The sequence below is a fragment of the Podarcis erhardii genome (assembly GCF_964252035.2).
Source record: "Podarcis erhardii genome assembly, chromosome: 11".
Classification (NCBI taxonomy): domain Eukaryota; kingdom Metazoa; phylum Chordata; class Lepidosauria; order Squamata; family Lacertidae; genus Podarcis; species Podarcis erhardii.
In genome coordinates, this window is record NC_138501.1 from 2,317,994 (window position 1) to 2,333,839 (window position 15,846).

The 15,846-nt window shown below is 41.6% G+C and overlaps 1 protein-coding gene across 1 annotated transcript in view; it reads left to right on the top strand.

Moving 5' to 3' along the window:
* The first annotated feature begins 1,015 nt into the window (after nucleotides 1-1,015).
* LOC309352497 (cytochrome P450 1A1-like) overlaps nucleotides 1,016-15,846 on the top strand; it is a 32,969-nt gene continuing 18,138 nt past the window's right edge. The window contains exon 1 of the mRNA XM_081881018.1: nucleotides 1,016-1,380. Within this exon, the coding sequence (XP_081737144.1) occupies nucleotides 1,333-1,380 (48 nt within the window). The 5' untranslated portion in view covers nucleotides 1,016-1,332. The remainder of the gene's footprint in view (nucleotides 1,381-15,846) is intronic.

Consider the following 15,846-nt stretch of genomic DNA (forward strand, 5'->3'; position numbering starts at 1 on the left):
CATCAAAATCTCCCCAACAACTCAACTTGGCCCAATCACAGTCATGGCCATCCAAACGGTCCTGCCCAGTAACCAAGAGAGGGTGTCCTGTTAGACCCCATCGCAACACGTGCTCTCCATGAAGGAGAACACGCGTACCCAGAATTCTTCAGGGGAAACCTGGGGCCTCCTCTCTGCTATTCCCTGTACAAAACCTGCCCCAGAAGGTTGGGGGTTTATGGGGTGGGGGTGGGGAATTGCAGAGAGAGGAAAGGGAAGTTCTTTGGGGCAAGTGGGATGCCATTAGTGTTGTGTTGAATACAACCCTACAACAGTTAAACTGGTATAATGAAGATACAAGTTTAAAAAACTGACAGGGGCATAGAGCTTTCAGACATTTCTGTTTTCTGATCAATGTTTACAACTTAATTATAATTATATTAATTGTAGCGGGTTTTTTTGTTCACTGACTCATACCACCTTGAATCAATATAGCCCACTTTCAAATGTGAAACTTAAATTATGCCTCACATGACATTAAGATAAACCCACATAAATTTCTTGAAGCGAAGCACATTCTGTTTACATGGCAGCATGGCAGATCCTTGCTTTGAAAGAAAATGGCTGACTAACGCAGCCTATCATCTGTTCAAATGACCTGTATTCTAAAACAGATTGTGATTTTGTTCCTGCCAGCCCCCCGCTAAAGAAAATGAATGGTTGATTTAAAAAGGGGGTGAAGAGAGAGATGTAACTGAATTAACCATACAAACTGTAGAAGATATTTGGGCTTTGTTTAGGAAACCAATTTATGGATCATTCAAGTACTTTAATAATACCTGAATAAATTTAAGACTGTGTGGCACAGTATATTGTTGGCTGTTTCTGCTGTGCAAAGTGAATCTGTGGCTTTTCAGGAGAGATTTAGTTAGGATAGGGCTAAATGTGTTGCCAAGCAACCATCTCTGGTGCTAAGGCTTATAATCACCGGGGGGGGGGGGCTTTAAAAGTTTGCCTTCCCCAAACAAAAGGGAACTGGTGAGTCATTTTCAGATGCTGGTAAATAGGAATTTGCCAGAAAATTGTTCTCTCTGTTTCTGAACTCCCATTAAGGATGTTTGGCACATCCACATCATCTCCTAATGCTGGATTTAATCAGATTTGCAGTCAAGATCTTGAATCCTGTCATGCTAAAGGCATCCAGGGTGACGCTATGGGAAGCTACCCTCCTTCAAGGCAGCAAGATGAGTGGAGTGAAAGCGCTGACTTTCCAATGGTTTTCCCAACCGAAGATCCAGAAAACAGTGATGACGACAGCCAGGACAAAGTCTTCATGTGCGCTTGTACTTGGAGATGTTCTATTTAACATTTAGAGCCTCGAGATCCAGCAATTTAAAGCAGGTAACAGAAGCATGAAGCTGGAGGTTGGATAAGACATTTGTGAATATTCAGCAAAATGTGGCTGAAATGAAATTGCTAGCTAGGCTTGGATTGTGAGTGGCCATTTCCCATTAAGATACATTCTCTAATCATGGGAATAATGCTGTTCTTGTTTTATTAAAAGTGGGCTTTGTGGAAGCTGAAATAGTACCTCAGCAAACAGATATACTCTCTGCAGAGGGCCTTGCGTATTGCCTGAAAAAGACTTTTAACATTGAACATTTGCAAAACAATTGATTACTATTAATTGGTATTTATTTTATTTGGGGTCACTTTTGATTTAGGACTGTTCTTGAGACAGTTAGGCAATTGCTGCACTAAACTGGAATGCTGTGTTGAAGTCTAATCAGTCAGCAACTTTAAGCATGGAAAGGAATGCAGAACAGAAACCTTTTTCTTTTTCAGCCAGGGCATATTAATTGAATGCTTTGATATATTTGATTATTGAGTAGGTAGTGTGTAATACAGATGGGTGTTATTTTACCAATAATCTATAATTTGCTTCAGCTGTCTTATACATTCATTAAGTGGAATTCATATTATATAGTACGCTATTTATTTTTATTTTTCTGCCAGATGGCACTTCTGTCTCAATCACATTGATCTCCGTGGAACCTTTCTTCTTGAGCTTGAAGTTGATTGCATCATGTACTGATTTTGTATAAATGGATAAAAATCTGGCTCTGACCTCCAGAAACTGGAATATTATTAAAAGAGTTTCAGGTTATTTATGCTATATAGATGAAATTTGTATGCTTCTTTCTGAGCGTTGCTATTCAGCCTGTTATTTGTGCTGGGCTTTCTTGGGCACAGTGGCATCAAAATAAGGGAAATGGATTGTGGGGAGACTATATATATAAATATAAGTGGGCTGGTATTCAACCCCATAAAAATCCAGAGTGTTTCCACAGACTGCAAAATCTGTATGTATAAGAATGAGATTGGTCACTTGACTCTTCCAGCACTGGCAGAATCCCATGCAATGCAATTAGGTTTAGGGCTTAGCAGTGAAAAACAGTGTAAAATGTGGCAAGAAGTGATGTTTGTTCATAAAAGTTTTGCAGATTCAAAATGCTTCTTTGGTATTGTTTCAAAGCCGTTCTATTCTGGGTTTGCTTTCAAATGAGAAACTTGTAGTTGTCTCTCTTAAAAATGATAAAACAGACACAAATCTCTTTTACTTAATCAAGCTGTGTACTAATGTCTGCTCACCAGTTGCAGTTTTGTGTCCTGTGGAGTCGTCTTTCTTCTTAGGTGCAGGACTTAATGCTGAAGAACACTTGTCATTGGGCGTACAGTGACATGCATATGTGTGCACACCATCAAGATGCAGGAAAAAATTGATTCAGTTTGCATTTAAAGGCAAGAATATGTCATTCACATTTTCCAAAACAACACACGAACCAAAACACAGCCATCCTTCAAAATTCACACACCTCTCATTTTTTAAGGCAGTTTGCCACCCAAGTAATGACTTAAAAATGTGTATACTATGGTGAAGTGTGCATATATTAGTGAAAATTACATACATGATGAATTTATATGGAGATTTTAGAAAAATCACAAACTGATGTGGAGAATGTTAGGCAAGCCCCAAACAGTTTGGGTTTAAGTGCACATAACTTAACCTTTTATTTTGGTACCCAAAAGCAGATAAATACAATTTAGGAACATGTTAAATCTCCCTCTCCCCTCAGACTAGAATAAAATGGCTTTTACACAAATGAAACTCCTCAACATTATCCTCAATCTTCCCAAGGGGTGGTTGATTTAAAAAGTTGTTATTCTCTCATAGTACTCAGAACTGCAAAATAATTTTATAGCACTACATGATACTGATTTAGAATTGTAGAATCATAGAACTGTAGAGTTGGGAAGGACTATAGACATCATATAGATTTGTTTCTTTTAGGAAATGAAAATACATGATAACTAGTAACGACAAGGAAAAAATGCTGTAACAACTTAGCAACCCATAAAACTAATTCTCATCCTGACTAAAAGGAAAAAGTGTCCTTAAGGAAAAATCCTTCTGGTTAACTCAAAGTCATAACCATAATCATTTTCATTGACAGAGCAAGTAGGCTAATCTACTCAAAGTAAATGCCAACGATTTTAATGTGTTTTGTTTACTCCTTGGTAAGTGAGTGTTTCCTAGGTGCCGTGTGTTAGAAGTTATCAATGATAGCAAAATGACTATCCAATGTATATGTGACTAGGAATGTAGGCTTACAGCACAATTACGTATTTATGCCTTTTAGGAAAGAAGTCTCATTAACTTCCAGGAATGTATAGATTTGCAGCCCATGTTAACCAATTCAGATTTGTGCACCAAATGCATTTATTAAATTCCTTGAATTATGAAACAATGGACCCCCTCTCCCCACCAAAAACACCAGTTCTTACATTTTAGTATTACATGCTGTAGGAATGTGGAAAAGGGGGAAATAAATGATTACAAGTGTCATGGCAAGCAATCAGTGTCAGATTTACACACAATTTATGTAAACTACAATTTAGGGTTTCAGATTATGAGTTGCCTCCTCATACAAAAAATATGAAGTTTCAAGTTTTACATTATAATTGTAGAGTTCCGGGTTGGCGCCATCGCCGAATGGCGGACTCCCTCCGAGCTCCGGAGGGAGTCTGCTCGGCAGGGGCTGGGTCCTACCGCACCGGCGATGCGGGGACCCTTAAAAACCACGGCCAGAGGAGGCCGTGGACATGGAGACTCGGCTGGCACCGTTAGCGCCCTCCCGACTCGTGAAGGAGCCTTTTTAAAGGCTCCGGATCGGGTGCCGGGGAGAAGCGTGGTGCTTGAGTTCTCTGCTATCCCTGCCGAGCGCAGCCGCATGCCATCCGGCGGAGAGCGCTGACTTCTTCTATTGAAAATTTGGATCTAAAAGAAGAACCCGTGAGTAATTCGAATATGGACAAAAAAAAGGGGACAAATTTTTAAAATTTGGAGCGAACGGGGGAGGTGGAAAAAAGGAAGTCAGCCCCCCCCGAAATTGTAGAAGAGCCAAAACAAAGGAATGGATAACTAAGATCGAGAGTAACCTTATTTCACCGAATTAGCAACTTCGCGAGGGAAATTTATAAGATTGAGCCGGAGGAGAAAAGTGGAATTTGTATTAAAAAGCAACACCCCCCCCCCCCCCGGAATCCCTGGAGCGATTCGTGAAAATGCCTGGAGAAGAGTAACGGAGGTTTTGACAGGTTTTGACAGCTGTCAAGGAGCTGTCAAAACGGAAGAATGTAACAGAGACTTGGTTATGGACTTTGCCGGTTACATTTGATATAAGTTGGGTATAAATTGTTTCAAATTGTTCAAATAAGGATAAACAAGCTATTTGGACTGGTGGATGGGCTTTGGAAGGGAACTTTGTTACGGGAATCCACCTAGAGGAGCTGAGGGATATTGCATGTGTTTTTGACAGGAAACATGTGCAGTTGAATAGAACTTTTAATCTCCTGGGAAACTGCAGAAATGGAACACTATTTTGTCTACAGAGGTCTACACACTATAGGAAACAATGGAACTATCTGTTGGAAAATGAAAGGATCATGATGTAATGTTTTGTTCCTGAACAACAAGCCTCTGCAGGGATATTAGAAACTTTTGGAGAAAGAACATTTCTGTGGGAGAACAGAGAAATAAAAAGGAGGAGAATGGCCGACAAGAACAAGGAAATAACAAGAACTGGACAGAAATGGGAAAGGGGATATTTGGGATATCCAGATTTGACAAGCTTATGGATTTAAAATTGGAGTTTCTACTCCTGGATATAAAAATCTGGATAGAAGAAATGGACCCTCTTCTCGTTAGACTTCTTTTAGGATTGGACATTCGTAATTTAATGATTGGACATTTGCAATTTATAAGACTGGCAAAGAATCAGAGGGATGTGGGTTTAACGCAATGTGGGAACTCCAGGAAGATATTAGAGATGGAGGGTTAGGAGGAACGTAACAGGGAAAAAGGGGAGGGAAAGTTGGAATCCAAGGGTTGTAAAATTATTATTTAATTCTATGGTGTTTTTTTTGTATTATGTTTGAAAGGGGGAAACTCGTGGAAGGGAATAGATCGATCTTAGGGGGATGGGAATTACGCTAAACTGGGTAATGGAGGATGATTGCAATTTGGGGATAAGAATTTGTTGAACCTAATTGTTTATTTGGAAGATTTGGAATACATGAGGGGGTGGGGAGGGGAAGTCCTAGTTATTGGAAAAAGTTTATAAATTGGATTTAATTTGTTTTAATTTGGAAAACCTTAATAAAAATTATTTTTTTAAAAAAAATATAATTGTAGAGTTGGAAGGGAACGCAAGGGTCATCTAGTCCAACCCCTGCAGTGCAGGAATCTTTTACCAACATGCGGCTCGAACCCACAACCCTGAGATTAAAAGTCTCATGTTTTTCCTACTGAGCACACTAGTTTTTAGGTGCACCCTTGACTGTGTATGCAAATATTTCTATTTCTCTTTTTTTGTCATTTCAGTAAGAATAATATACATTTTTGGTAATACTGTGGGGCTTCTTAAACTTGGGATAGCTTAGGGCCACATCATGTCTTCACCCAGCTCTGAGAGCTGTGCACTATATCCTGAGTCCCCCTCCGTATGCTGGGCTCTCCTTCCAAAATGTTGTATATGATGCTGGAGGAGAGATGCCAGTTATATTGGCAAACATTTGAGGAGCATCAAAAGATTCACCACCTTGGTGTGTTCACTGTGTGATGTGAACTTTTGGGTTGATCAAAACTCCTGTTTTGATGCCCCTGAAGAAATATGAAATGAAAAGCTCTTCGATTATATTTTGAATTACTTCTCTCCCCCGCTCTACACGATAACAGCTGTTATTGGAAGTGAACAAACTAGAAGATACAAAGCAAAGTAATAATGTGATATTTACTCCTACAGATACCAACATTTTATATTTACAAGGGAATGATTTGTTAACTACGAAAAATGGCTGCTAGGTTCATGTGAGGGAGATTTCCGTGGGAAGCCAGAACCTTCCCTTGACACAATAACTCACAACACCCAAGAAATAAGCTGCTATTTAAATGCAAGATCAGCCTGTTTTTTCTGCAGTGGAAACAGGTGTGACAGAAATAGCAAACATAGGGTTGCCAAATGTCTGGGATATCCCAGACATATCCTCTTTTGGGGGGGCCTACATGCCCTTCCAGGGGAATTTTACAATTGTAAGCAAATGTTGAGGTTTTTTGGGGGGGGGTTAAAAAGTGTGTATACGTGGGCAGCTCAGGCTCTGGTGCGGACGGCTCTTGGTGGTAGCAGCAGCCAGTTGGAGGGGGGGGCAAGTGGGTGATCACTGAAAAAAGCTCAACAACTTTGTTTGTCCAGATCCCCTCCCCCCCCCGATAATAGGTAAAAAGGGTAAAGGACCCTGGACAGTTAAGTCCAGTCAAAGGTGACTCTGGGGTTGTGGCGCTCATCTCTGCTTTCAGGCCGAGGGAGCCAGCGTTTGTCCACAGACAGCTTTCCGAGTCATGCGGCCACCTTCTGGATATGGAGCCCTAAGCAAACACCTATCACTTCGTTGGCTGTGGTCTAAATTTACCAGGTCATAAATTTTTTTCATTACCTGTTATACATTGATGATAAAAATGCTTTTATAGTCCTTGGTTCGTCCAAATAAGGGCTACATTTTGCGGATGCGGGTGGTGCTGTAGTCTAAACCACTGAGCCTCTTGGGCTTGCTGAACAGTAGTTCGGCGGTTTGAATCTGCACACCAGGGTGAATTCCCGTTGCTCTGTCCCTGCTCCTGTCAACCTAGCAGTTCAAAAGCATGCCAGTGCAAGTAGATAAACAGGTACCGCTGTGACAGGAAGGTAAACAGTGTTTCTGTGTGTTCTCGCTTCCGTCATCGTGTTCAGTTGCACCAGAAGCGGTGTAGTCCTGCTGGCCACATGACCCAGAAAGCTGTCTGTGGACAAGTGCTGCTCCCTCGGCCTGAAAGTGAGATGAGCGCTGCAACCCCATAGTTGCCTTTGACTGGACTTAACTGTCCAGGGGTCCTTTACATTTTACCTTTACCTTACATTTATATTAACAGTGAGAATATGATTACATGCATTTTTTAAAAATTAAACCAGAGTCCCGGTCTAGCGATATACAACTGTTCCATTGCACATGTGAAGAGCTTCATTCATTCCAATATACCATGGCTGTCCATAAATGGGGAAGCTCTTTTTGGTGAACATGCTTCTAAAAATTACTGGACCACAGTCTAGATTTTAATGATCTTGTTATTTGGGTTTGGATAATCAGTAAAATATATTTAAGCGACTATGTACTGCATTTCCCCCCTTTATCTTTGGTACAAGCACAATATCTGCAGTTTATTTAACTTTTTGGAGATCATTCACTGCAGCATTTTCTTCAAGGAAACCTCATTGTATTTTGTAAATAATGAAAATCTATGTCTGAAACTCCTGAGAATTTTATTCCATTTCTTCTGAGTAAACCAAATTATGTTTTTCAAATTAATCTCATTCCTCTGTGTTTTGACTCCCTTGCTTTAATATTGCTGTATTTATATTTTGAATTTTTTTTTTTACTATAACTTCCTTCTGTTTGCATTAGTCTTCTATTTAATTACATTTCTAAATGCAGAGGTGTTATAGAATGGTTTGCAGTTAAGAAGCATTTTCTTTTCTACCATAGATGCCGAAGTTACTTAATCTGATAAATCTCCTAAATTTTTCTCACTTTTGTTACAAATTGGGGGTCTTTCTTCCTTCTTGTTGATCATTGGATGGCATGTCTTTGATACTGCACACCAGAAGCGGATTGTGGGGTGAAACTGGTATGCTTGCTTTCTGGCCAGCGCTTTGCTGTTGCTTAGAAGGAGGTCAGCATGGCTCAAACTGGCTCTACTAGTGACTTTTCACCATCCTGACCTCCTCACCACCTTTTCCTTTCTGTCTCACAGTAAACAATAGCCATCCACTTGCTGGGAAGGCAAATGAGAAGCTCTGACCCACCTTCAGCCCAACACAATTTATCAATCAATCAATCAGTCAATCAATATATCACCTTTATTGGCATACAGAAGATACAAAAGTATATAAATCAAAACATAAAATTGGCATCTGTTCCTAAAAGGAGTTACTTTAAGATAAAGCTAATACAGACATAATAATGTTAAAAAATGCCTTATGGCGACATAGTTTCATGGCATCGCTCATAAATTTTGCTTCATTCTCCGACTGTTGAGTAGAAAGGAAACCCTGCAGAGGTCAGGACAATTTAACCTTTTTACAGCATGGAGTTTAAATGTTTATCATGGATTTTTGTGTAAAATGGGCAGCTAAATAGAACATGTGCGATAGTTTTGACCTGTTTTATGCATTTCTAAGTATGAATTTTTTTGAGAATCTTCCTTGCAGAATTGCTGATGGCAAGATGTTAGGATTTATCTAGATGGCAGGACTTTACAAGCAGTTCTGCAAGGTAAAATATAATTTACTGAGTTCAACGATGTGCCAAAGAGAGTGATCTGCTTTGCGTGCAGAGAATCCCAGCTTCAATCCTCAATATCTCCAGGTAGAGTTGGGAATGTTCATCAGAAACCCTGGAGAGGGATTGTCAGCCAGTGTAGGTAATAGTAACCTGAATGGGCTGTTGTTTGATTCAGTATAAGGCTGTCCTCAACTATTTACTCATTCAATTTTCTTTTTCAGAAATTTGATCTGATTTGTGTGTGTGTGTCTTTCAGAGATTATGAGGAGTGGTAGATGGGGCTGAGTGCATCCTTTTTAAAAATGTGCTTACTTTACTTTTGAGGTGCAAGAGGGGTTTTTGTGAATATCCATTATTATATACTACAAACCATCTCATTAGTGGTCTGCAATTTTCAGCCTCCCTAGCTTCAACCAAAACTCATGACGCATTTCCAGATCAGTAAGTGTGGGCAACCAGGGAGGCTGCAGAGTGCTGGACAAATGTTAACTGGAAAGAAAAACACCTTTTGCCCTTGACCACTTTGCAATGGCAGGCAAGACAGACAGGTGGAAGGTATCAAGGAATGCACTGTGCAGTTCCTTATCTTGGATAACAAAGGTAATGTGTGCAGGTAGCACATATTAGCAATATTGGTCAAATGTGATATATCACCTTAACTTGGAACAAATATATAATGACAGTGCTTTTTCGGGGGGGGGGTACAGAGGTACGCATACCCCTAAACATTTTGTGAATCTAAGTTTGGCCTCATTGAGGGACAGTATTTCAATATGAGTAGGAAAATGAGAGTACCTCTAAACATTTTTTTTAGAAAAAAAGCACTGTATAATGCCATATTACATTGGACATTGGTGTGTGTGTGTGTGTGTGTGTGTGTGTGTAATTGATGAACGCTTAACTGGAATACGTTTTTCTATAATGGCTACAGATTTTCTAGTTGAAGCTTCAAATGCAGGGCCGTCTTTACCTGGGGGTGCAAGGGGTGCGGGGCACCCGGTCGCCGAATTCAGGGGGGTGCCAAATGCATACCTACTGTGTACTGTTCCCTCTCAATTGGCAGCAGTGAAAAGCAATGGAGCGAAAGCCCCCCCCCGCCATCGTTCTGTTACTCCGTAGCGTCAATATTCCCGACGAGTCAGGAAACAAAAGCAAAATCTGACCGTAGTTTAATCTCATTTCCTCTGAAGTGTCATGACGGACACCATTTATTTGCAGGTGGCCTTGTGTTGTGTGATTTGTATACTGTATTAAAAAGGGGGGGGGGGATTGAAGAAGTGCTGAGAAACCTGAGGCAAAGAGCTGCCGCAAGGAGGACCACTCACGCTGAGCAACGAGGCGCCGACGCCGCTTGGAGCCCTGGGTCTGGGCGAGCGCGAGGTGGGTCCTCCTTCACCGCCCCCCGAGGGGCCGCAGGGCGGCTGGGTTAAGAACTACCAGGACCCGGCGGTGCTTGGGCAAGGAGAAGGGCCAGCCGAGCCGTCTCTGTGAGGTGGTGCTGAGGCAACAGCGGGCGCGGGGGCTGCCTCCTGCCACGTGAGGATGGAGGTGGCGAGGCCCCTCCGCCTGAGGCCGCCACGGCTGTGCCTGCCAAGCCCAACTATGGGATGGGACCTGTGGCGAAAAAGGACACGGCGCCTGCAGCTGCGGAGCAGGGCCACAGCCTCGCCCTCCGCCCTGCCTCCTGTCTCTGCCGTGGCTTCCCCCCTCCCCCCAAAAACTCAATAAAAGTTAATTGGGGGGCAGCTAAACTAAATTTGGGGGCGCTGGGTGAATCTTTGCACCCCGGTGCCACATATGCATCTCTTTTTAGAATATATGTAATTCCCCTTCTTTGGACTTAGGAGTCAGAGCTTTCCTCTCATCTTCCCTCTCCTCTCTGCCTGCTTCCTATCAGAATGCTGGAAGAATATGATGAGAAAGTTATTTAATTGTTGCGTCCAAATTCTACCCCTGATTTCAAAGTAACATATTTCCTGATATGATTTTTGGAACACAGCTATAATTGTCCTAAATCCAAAGGAATTATATTTTTCTATACTTTCTAGAATATAAATCACATTTCTATATTTTTGCAGAGAAGTATTTATAGAAAGGAACCAAGCAAAATGCTTTAAAGTATTTCAATTGCACAGATTGACACTTTTAATTTATATTTTACTTCATGAAATTACAAATATACAATTCTAATAATAATAATAATAATAATAATATTTTTTAAAAAATCATGGCTTGAATCTCAAGATGCATTCTAAGTGTAGAGGGATACCTTTGGATCCAAACCTACATATTTCTATAAGTTTTAAAAAGTAGGAAGGTGGTGTTTTTTTCAAAAAGATTTATTGTTTTCCCCCCACTGTTAAACATATACTTAAAATTTAAAAAATTAAACAAATGCCATGACTAACAATCCAAAATGAAGATTTCTTACTATTCCTCCCAGGCTACTTAAACTGTCACTCAATCTTTAAATAAAAAAAAAAAATCTGGATTGGCAAATGGGATGAGCAGACTTGTGTATCAGTGCCTGTGGGCTCTGCTGTGCCCCTGATCTAGTGGTACAAGGTCTGCGATTTCCAAACCATCCCAGAATTGGGAGGGAGAAACGCCAGGAAAATGTGGCAGGATGGGTAAGTAATAATCATAGAATCATAGAATCATAGAGTTGGAAGAGACCACAAGGGCCATTGAGTCCAACGCCCTGCCAAGCAGGAAACACCATCAGAGCACTCCTGGCATATGGTTGTCAAGCCTCTGCTTAAAGACCTCCAAAGAAGGAGACTCCACCACACCCCTTGGCAGCAAATTCCACTGTCGAACAGCTCTTACTGTCAGGAAGTTCTTCCTAATGTTTAGGTGGAATCTTCTTTCTTGTAGTTTGGATCCATTGCTCCGTGTCTGCTTCTCTGGAGCAGCAGAAAACAACCTTTCTCCCTCCTCTATGTGACATCCTTTTATATATTTGAACATGGCTATCATATCCCCCCTTAACCTCCTCTTCTCCAGGCTAAACATGCCCAGCTCCCTTAGCCGTTCCTCATAAGGCATCATTTCCAGGCCTTTGACCATCATAATTTTATTATTTGTCATCATCATCATAATTTTATTATTTGTACTCCGCCCATCTGACTAAGTTGCCCCAGCCACTCTGGGCGACTTCCAACATATATAAAAACATAATAAAACATTGAACATTAAAAAGTTCCCTATACAAAGCTGCCTTCAGATGCATTCTAAAAGCTGTATAGTTCTTTATCTCCTTGTCATCTGATGGGAAGGCGTTTCACATGGAGGGAGCCATCACTGAGAAGGCCCTCTGCCTGGTTCCCTGGTTCCCTTCTCACAGTGAGAGAAGCTCCATAAGGTCCTTAGAGCTGGACCAGAATGATGCGGGTGGAGACGCTATTTCAGGTAGAAGTCCCACTAGAGTCAATGGTGGTGGTGGTGCAGTACTTGTGCCAGCTCCTGTCTTGGTGTATATTTCTGTTGTTTGCAGGCATGTTTGCACAACAAGAGGGGGTTAGGAACCAGCATAGGTGTGTTTCTCCCCTGTGCACCACACCAGACTCTGCCTACGAATCCAACCCATTTTTAGGTGGAGCATGACCAGCAGAGAGGCTTAGCTGGTTGAGCCATCCTGCAGTGCTCACAGACATTTTCTTGGGTATGTTGCTGGTGGCTCTTCACTTCTGCTGATGCCAAGAGCCTCCCACCTCATTCTAATGCCCCTCAGCTGATGACCTGGTGTAATATAGGACTGCACCTATACTCCAGGAAAATAGTTCTAAGGGGGTTGGAACCATATGTTGCTTTTTCATTATCCTGCATATAATGGAGAAGGTACTGTATATGCCTCCCTTGTATACCACATTGATTCCTGTGCTGTGCAGTAGAGGACCTCCCATAGACAACATCCTTTCAGGAGGTTTGTTCTGTATAATATAGGAATCGGGCCTTTAGCGTTATGGCAGCAACCTTTTGGTATACTCTCTCATGACATATCAGGTACCGTTTTTGTTGTCTTTTTGACAAATACAGAAGATTATCCTCCTTCAACAAGCCTCTTAAAGGAAGATCTTTATCCCATTTTGATTCTGTAGTGGAACTATTTTGAACTGTTTTTATATATTGAATTATTTTTAATTTTTGTATTATTTTATATATGGAACTGTTTTTAATTTGTCTTGTTTTGTGGTGGCAACTGCTTCATTTGTTTTATAATCTCTCTCTCTCTCTCTCTCTCTCTCTCTCTCTCTCTCTCTCTCTCACACACACACACACACACACACACACATATATGGTGTAACCTACTCTGGTAAAGGGCAGAAATCTCATAAATAAAAGACACCCTCTTATTTATTTATTTCATAAACTTTATACACCGCTTGATTGTAAAAAAACTACAAAAAGATAAAACAAGAAAATCTAGAAAAAAATCCCAAACATATCTTGAGGATATAGAAGTTAAAATACTAAAGCATATTAAAATTACCTCAACTTTCTAAGCATCTGGGTAGACATTCTTCAGTCTGAGAAATACCTTGGAAATACCCTGTCTATGCAAATTTAGAAACAAACACTTGCATTTTTTGTTTTTGAAAAATCATTAACTCCTAAGTACTACTGCATTACTCAAGTCTTTTGACAGATTAGTCTTTGAAAGGAGAAAATAAATAAGAAACTTCAGATACAACAGCACACTTGGAAGACAACAGAAACTGAAGTCCCTGAAACAGAAACCTTTTAATAAGGAGTGGTGTAGAGTTCAGAGTTATCCATTTCAAAAAAAATATTTGAGCATTCACTCTGTTTAAACTTCTGTTGTACAAACTTGGGTTTTTTTCTGAATTATTTGAAGAAGTTAATTGGGGGAAGTAGATATTGTGCCTTTAAAAAACAATCTACCATCCCAATGTGAATGCAATACTGCTCCCCACAATGCAAAACTGTTGTCTGATCTTCTAGAATTACAGTGACTATTTCTTTGATTTCTTCACTGAATTACTACCAGCTAAAAAAAATTAAGAAAATAGGCTCACTCAGTCTTTCCCAACCTGGTACCCTGTAGTTGTTGTTAGACTGGAACTCCCATTAGCCCCCGCTAGCATGGCTGGTCATCAAGGATGCTGGAGCTCCCAGTATTGTGAGCACCAGATTGTTGTACTTCTACTTCTCTTAGACCTCCTTTCTGCACTGGCAGGAGATGCTTGCTTTGTTCTGCAGTCCCTCCTCATCTTGGTTTTGCTTTCCATGTTCACAAAAGAGAGAAACATTAAATGCTTCATTATGGCACATTCCTTAGTGGGTGGTGCTGGCCTTTGGTGCATAGTGGTGTGTAATGGTGCTCTTCTGATAGTGGTACCTCTGTCTCCTCAGTGGGCTGCTGGCTAGCTTGGTACCCACACACAGTCACTCCAAGTCACTTATGTCTACTTTGTATTTTTGTAGAATACAAAAGTGGCTTGTGGTGAGAAGGTGGGGAGGAGGGGCTCTAGTCTGAGTTAGTATACAGTCATACCTCATGTTGTGTCCACTTCAGGTTACGTGTTTTCGTGTTGCGTCCCGTGGCAACCCGGAAGTACCAGAACAGGCTACTTTCGGGTTTCGCTGTGGCGCTTCAGCTTGCATCAGTTCCGTGTTATGGACAGGCCTCCAGAATGGATCCCGTCTGTAACACAAGGTTCTACTGTATACTGATCCTGGAGATACTGCGATGGGTTGACATCTTTCCTGCAAGCAGGTTTTGGTGGTGGTGGCTGATGATCAGTAGTTCTTGACAGTGGTGGCCTTCACAGCATTGGCACCTGTCCCTATAATGTGATTCCCTGAGTGGGAAAAGGAGTGTATCAGAGAAAGGCATCATCCTGCATTCTATTTCCAAGCATTTGTTGTGGTCGAAGATCTCCGGTGGGCTAGGGGCAGAGGTGAAAGCTGTTTCCTGCTCCTGCTGGATCTCTCAGTGGCTTTTGATACCATTGACCATGATTTCCTTCTGGACAGTCTAGAGGAGTTGGGAGCTGGGGGCACTGTTATGCTGTTTATGTTTCTACCACCCAGTTGCTGTGCTGGGGTGCAGGTGGCGCTGTGGTCTAAACTGCTGAGCCTCTTGGGCTTGCTGATCGGAAGGCCGGCAGTTCAAATCCCTGTGATGGGGTGATCGGTCCCTGCTCCTGCCAACCTAGCAGTTCGAAAGCATGTCAAAGTGCAAGTAGATAAATAGGTACCCATCCAGCGGGAAGGTAAACGGTGTTTCCATGTGCTGCTCTGGTTTCACCAGAAGCGGCTTAGTCACGCTGGCCACTTGACCTGGAAGCTGTCTGCGGACAAATGCCGGCTCCCTTGGCCAGTAAAGCGATATTTGCGCCGCAACCCCAGTTGTTCGTGACTGGAGTTAACAGTCAGGGGTCCCTTTACCTTTACCTTTAAGTTGTTCTAATGAGTTACATCATAGTAATTTTGAGAATCACTGTCTCCTGATCATTTTACATTGCTGCGGTAACATTCAACCTTTTATATATGTTAGCTGCATGGACTGGTCTGTGATCCCTTGACATTTTCTTCTACTCACAGTGCAGCAGCTGCAAAGCAAGACTGACTGTCTTGCAGTGGGATGTAAAATGGTCAGGAGACAGTGATTCTCAAAAGGTAAAGGTAAAGGGACCCCTCCTATGGACATTCTACAGTGTGCCCCCCAAAAAACAATATGCATAACTAAATTACATGTCTGAGAAGGCTTGTTGAAATAAAGGTGTTTTCAGCAGGCACCTAAAACAGGAGGAAAATGCCTGCCTAATGCTAACAGGCAGGGAGTTGCCAAGTGCAGGGACTGCGTAAGATGGCTCTGTGAACAAGCAATGCTCCCTTCCCCAGGCACAAAGTGATAAAGCTTCCCTGGCTTTACTCTCATTATATGAGATCACCACAGGCACTCCT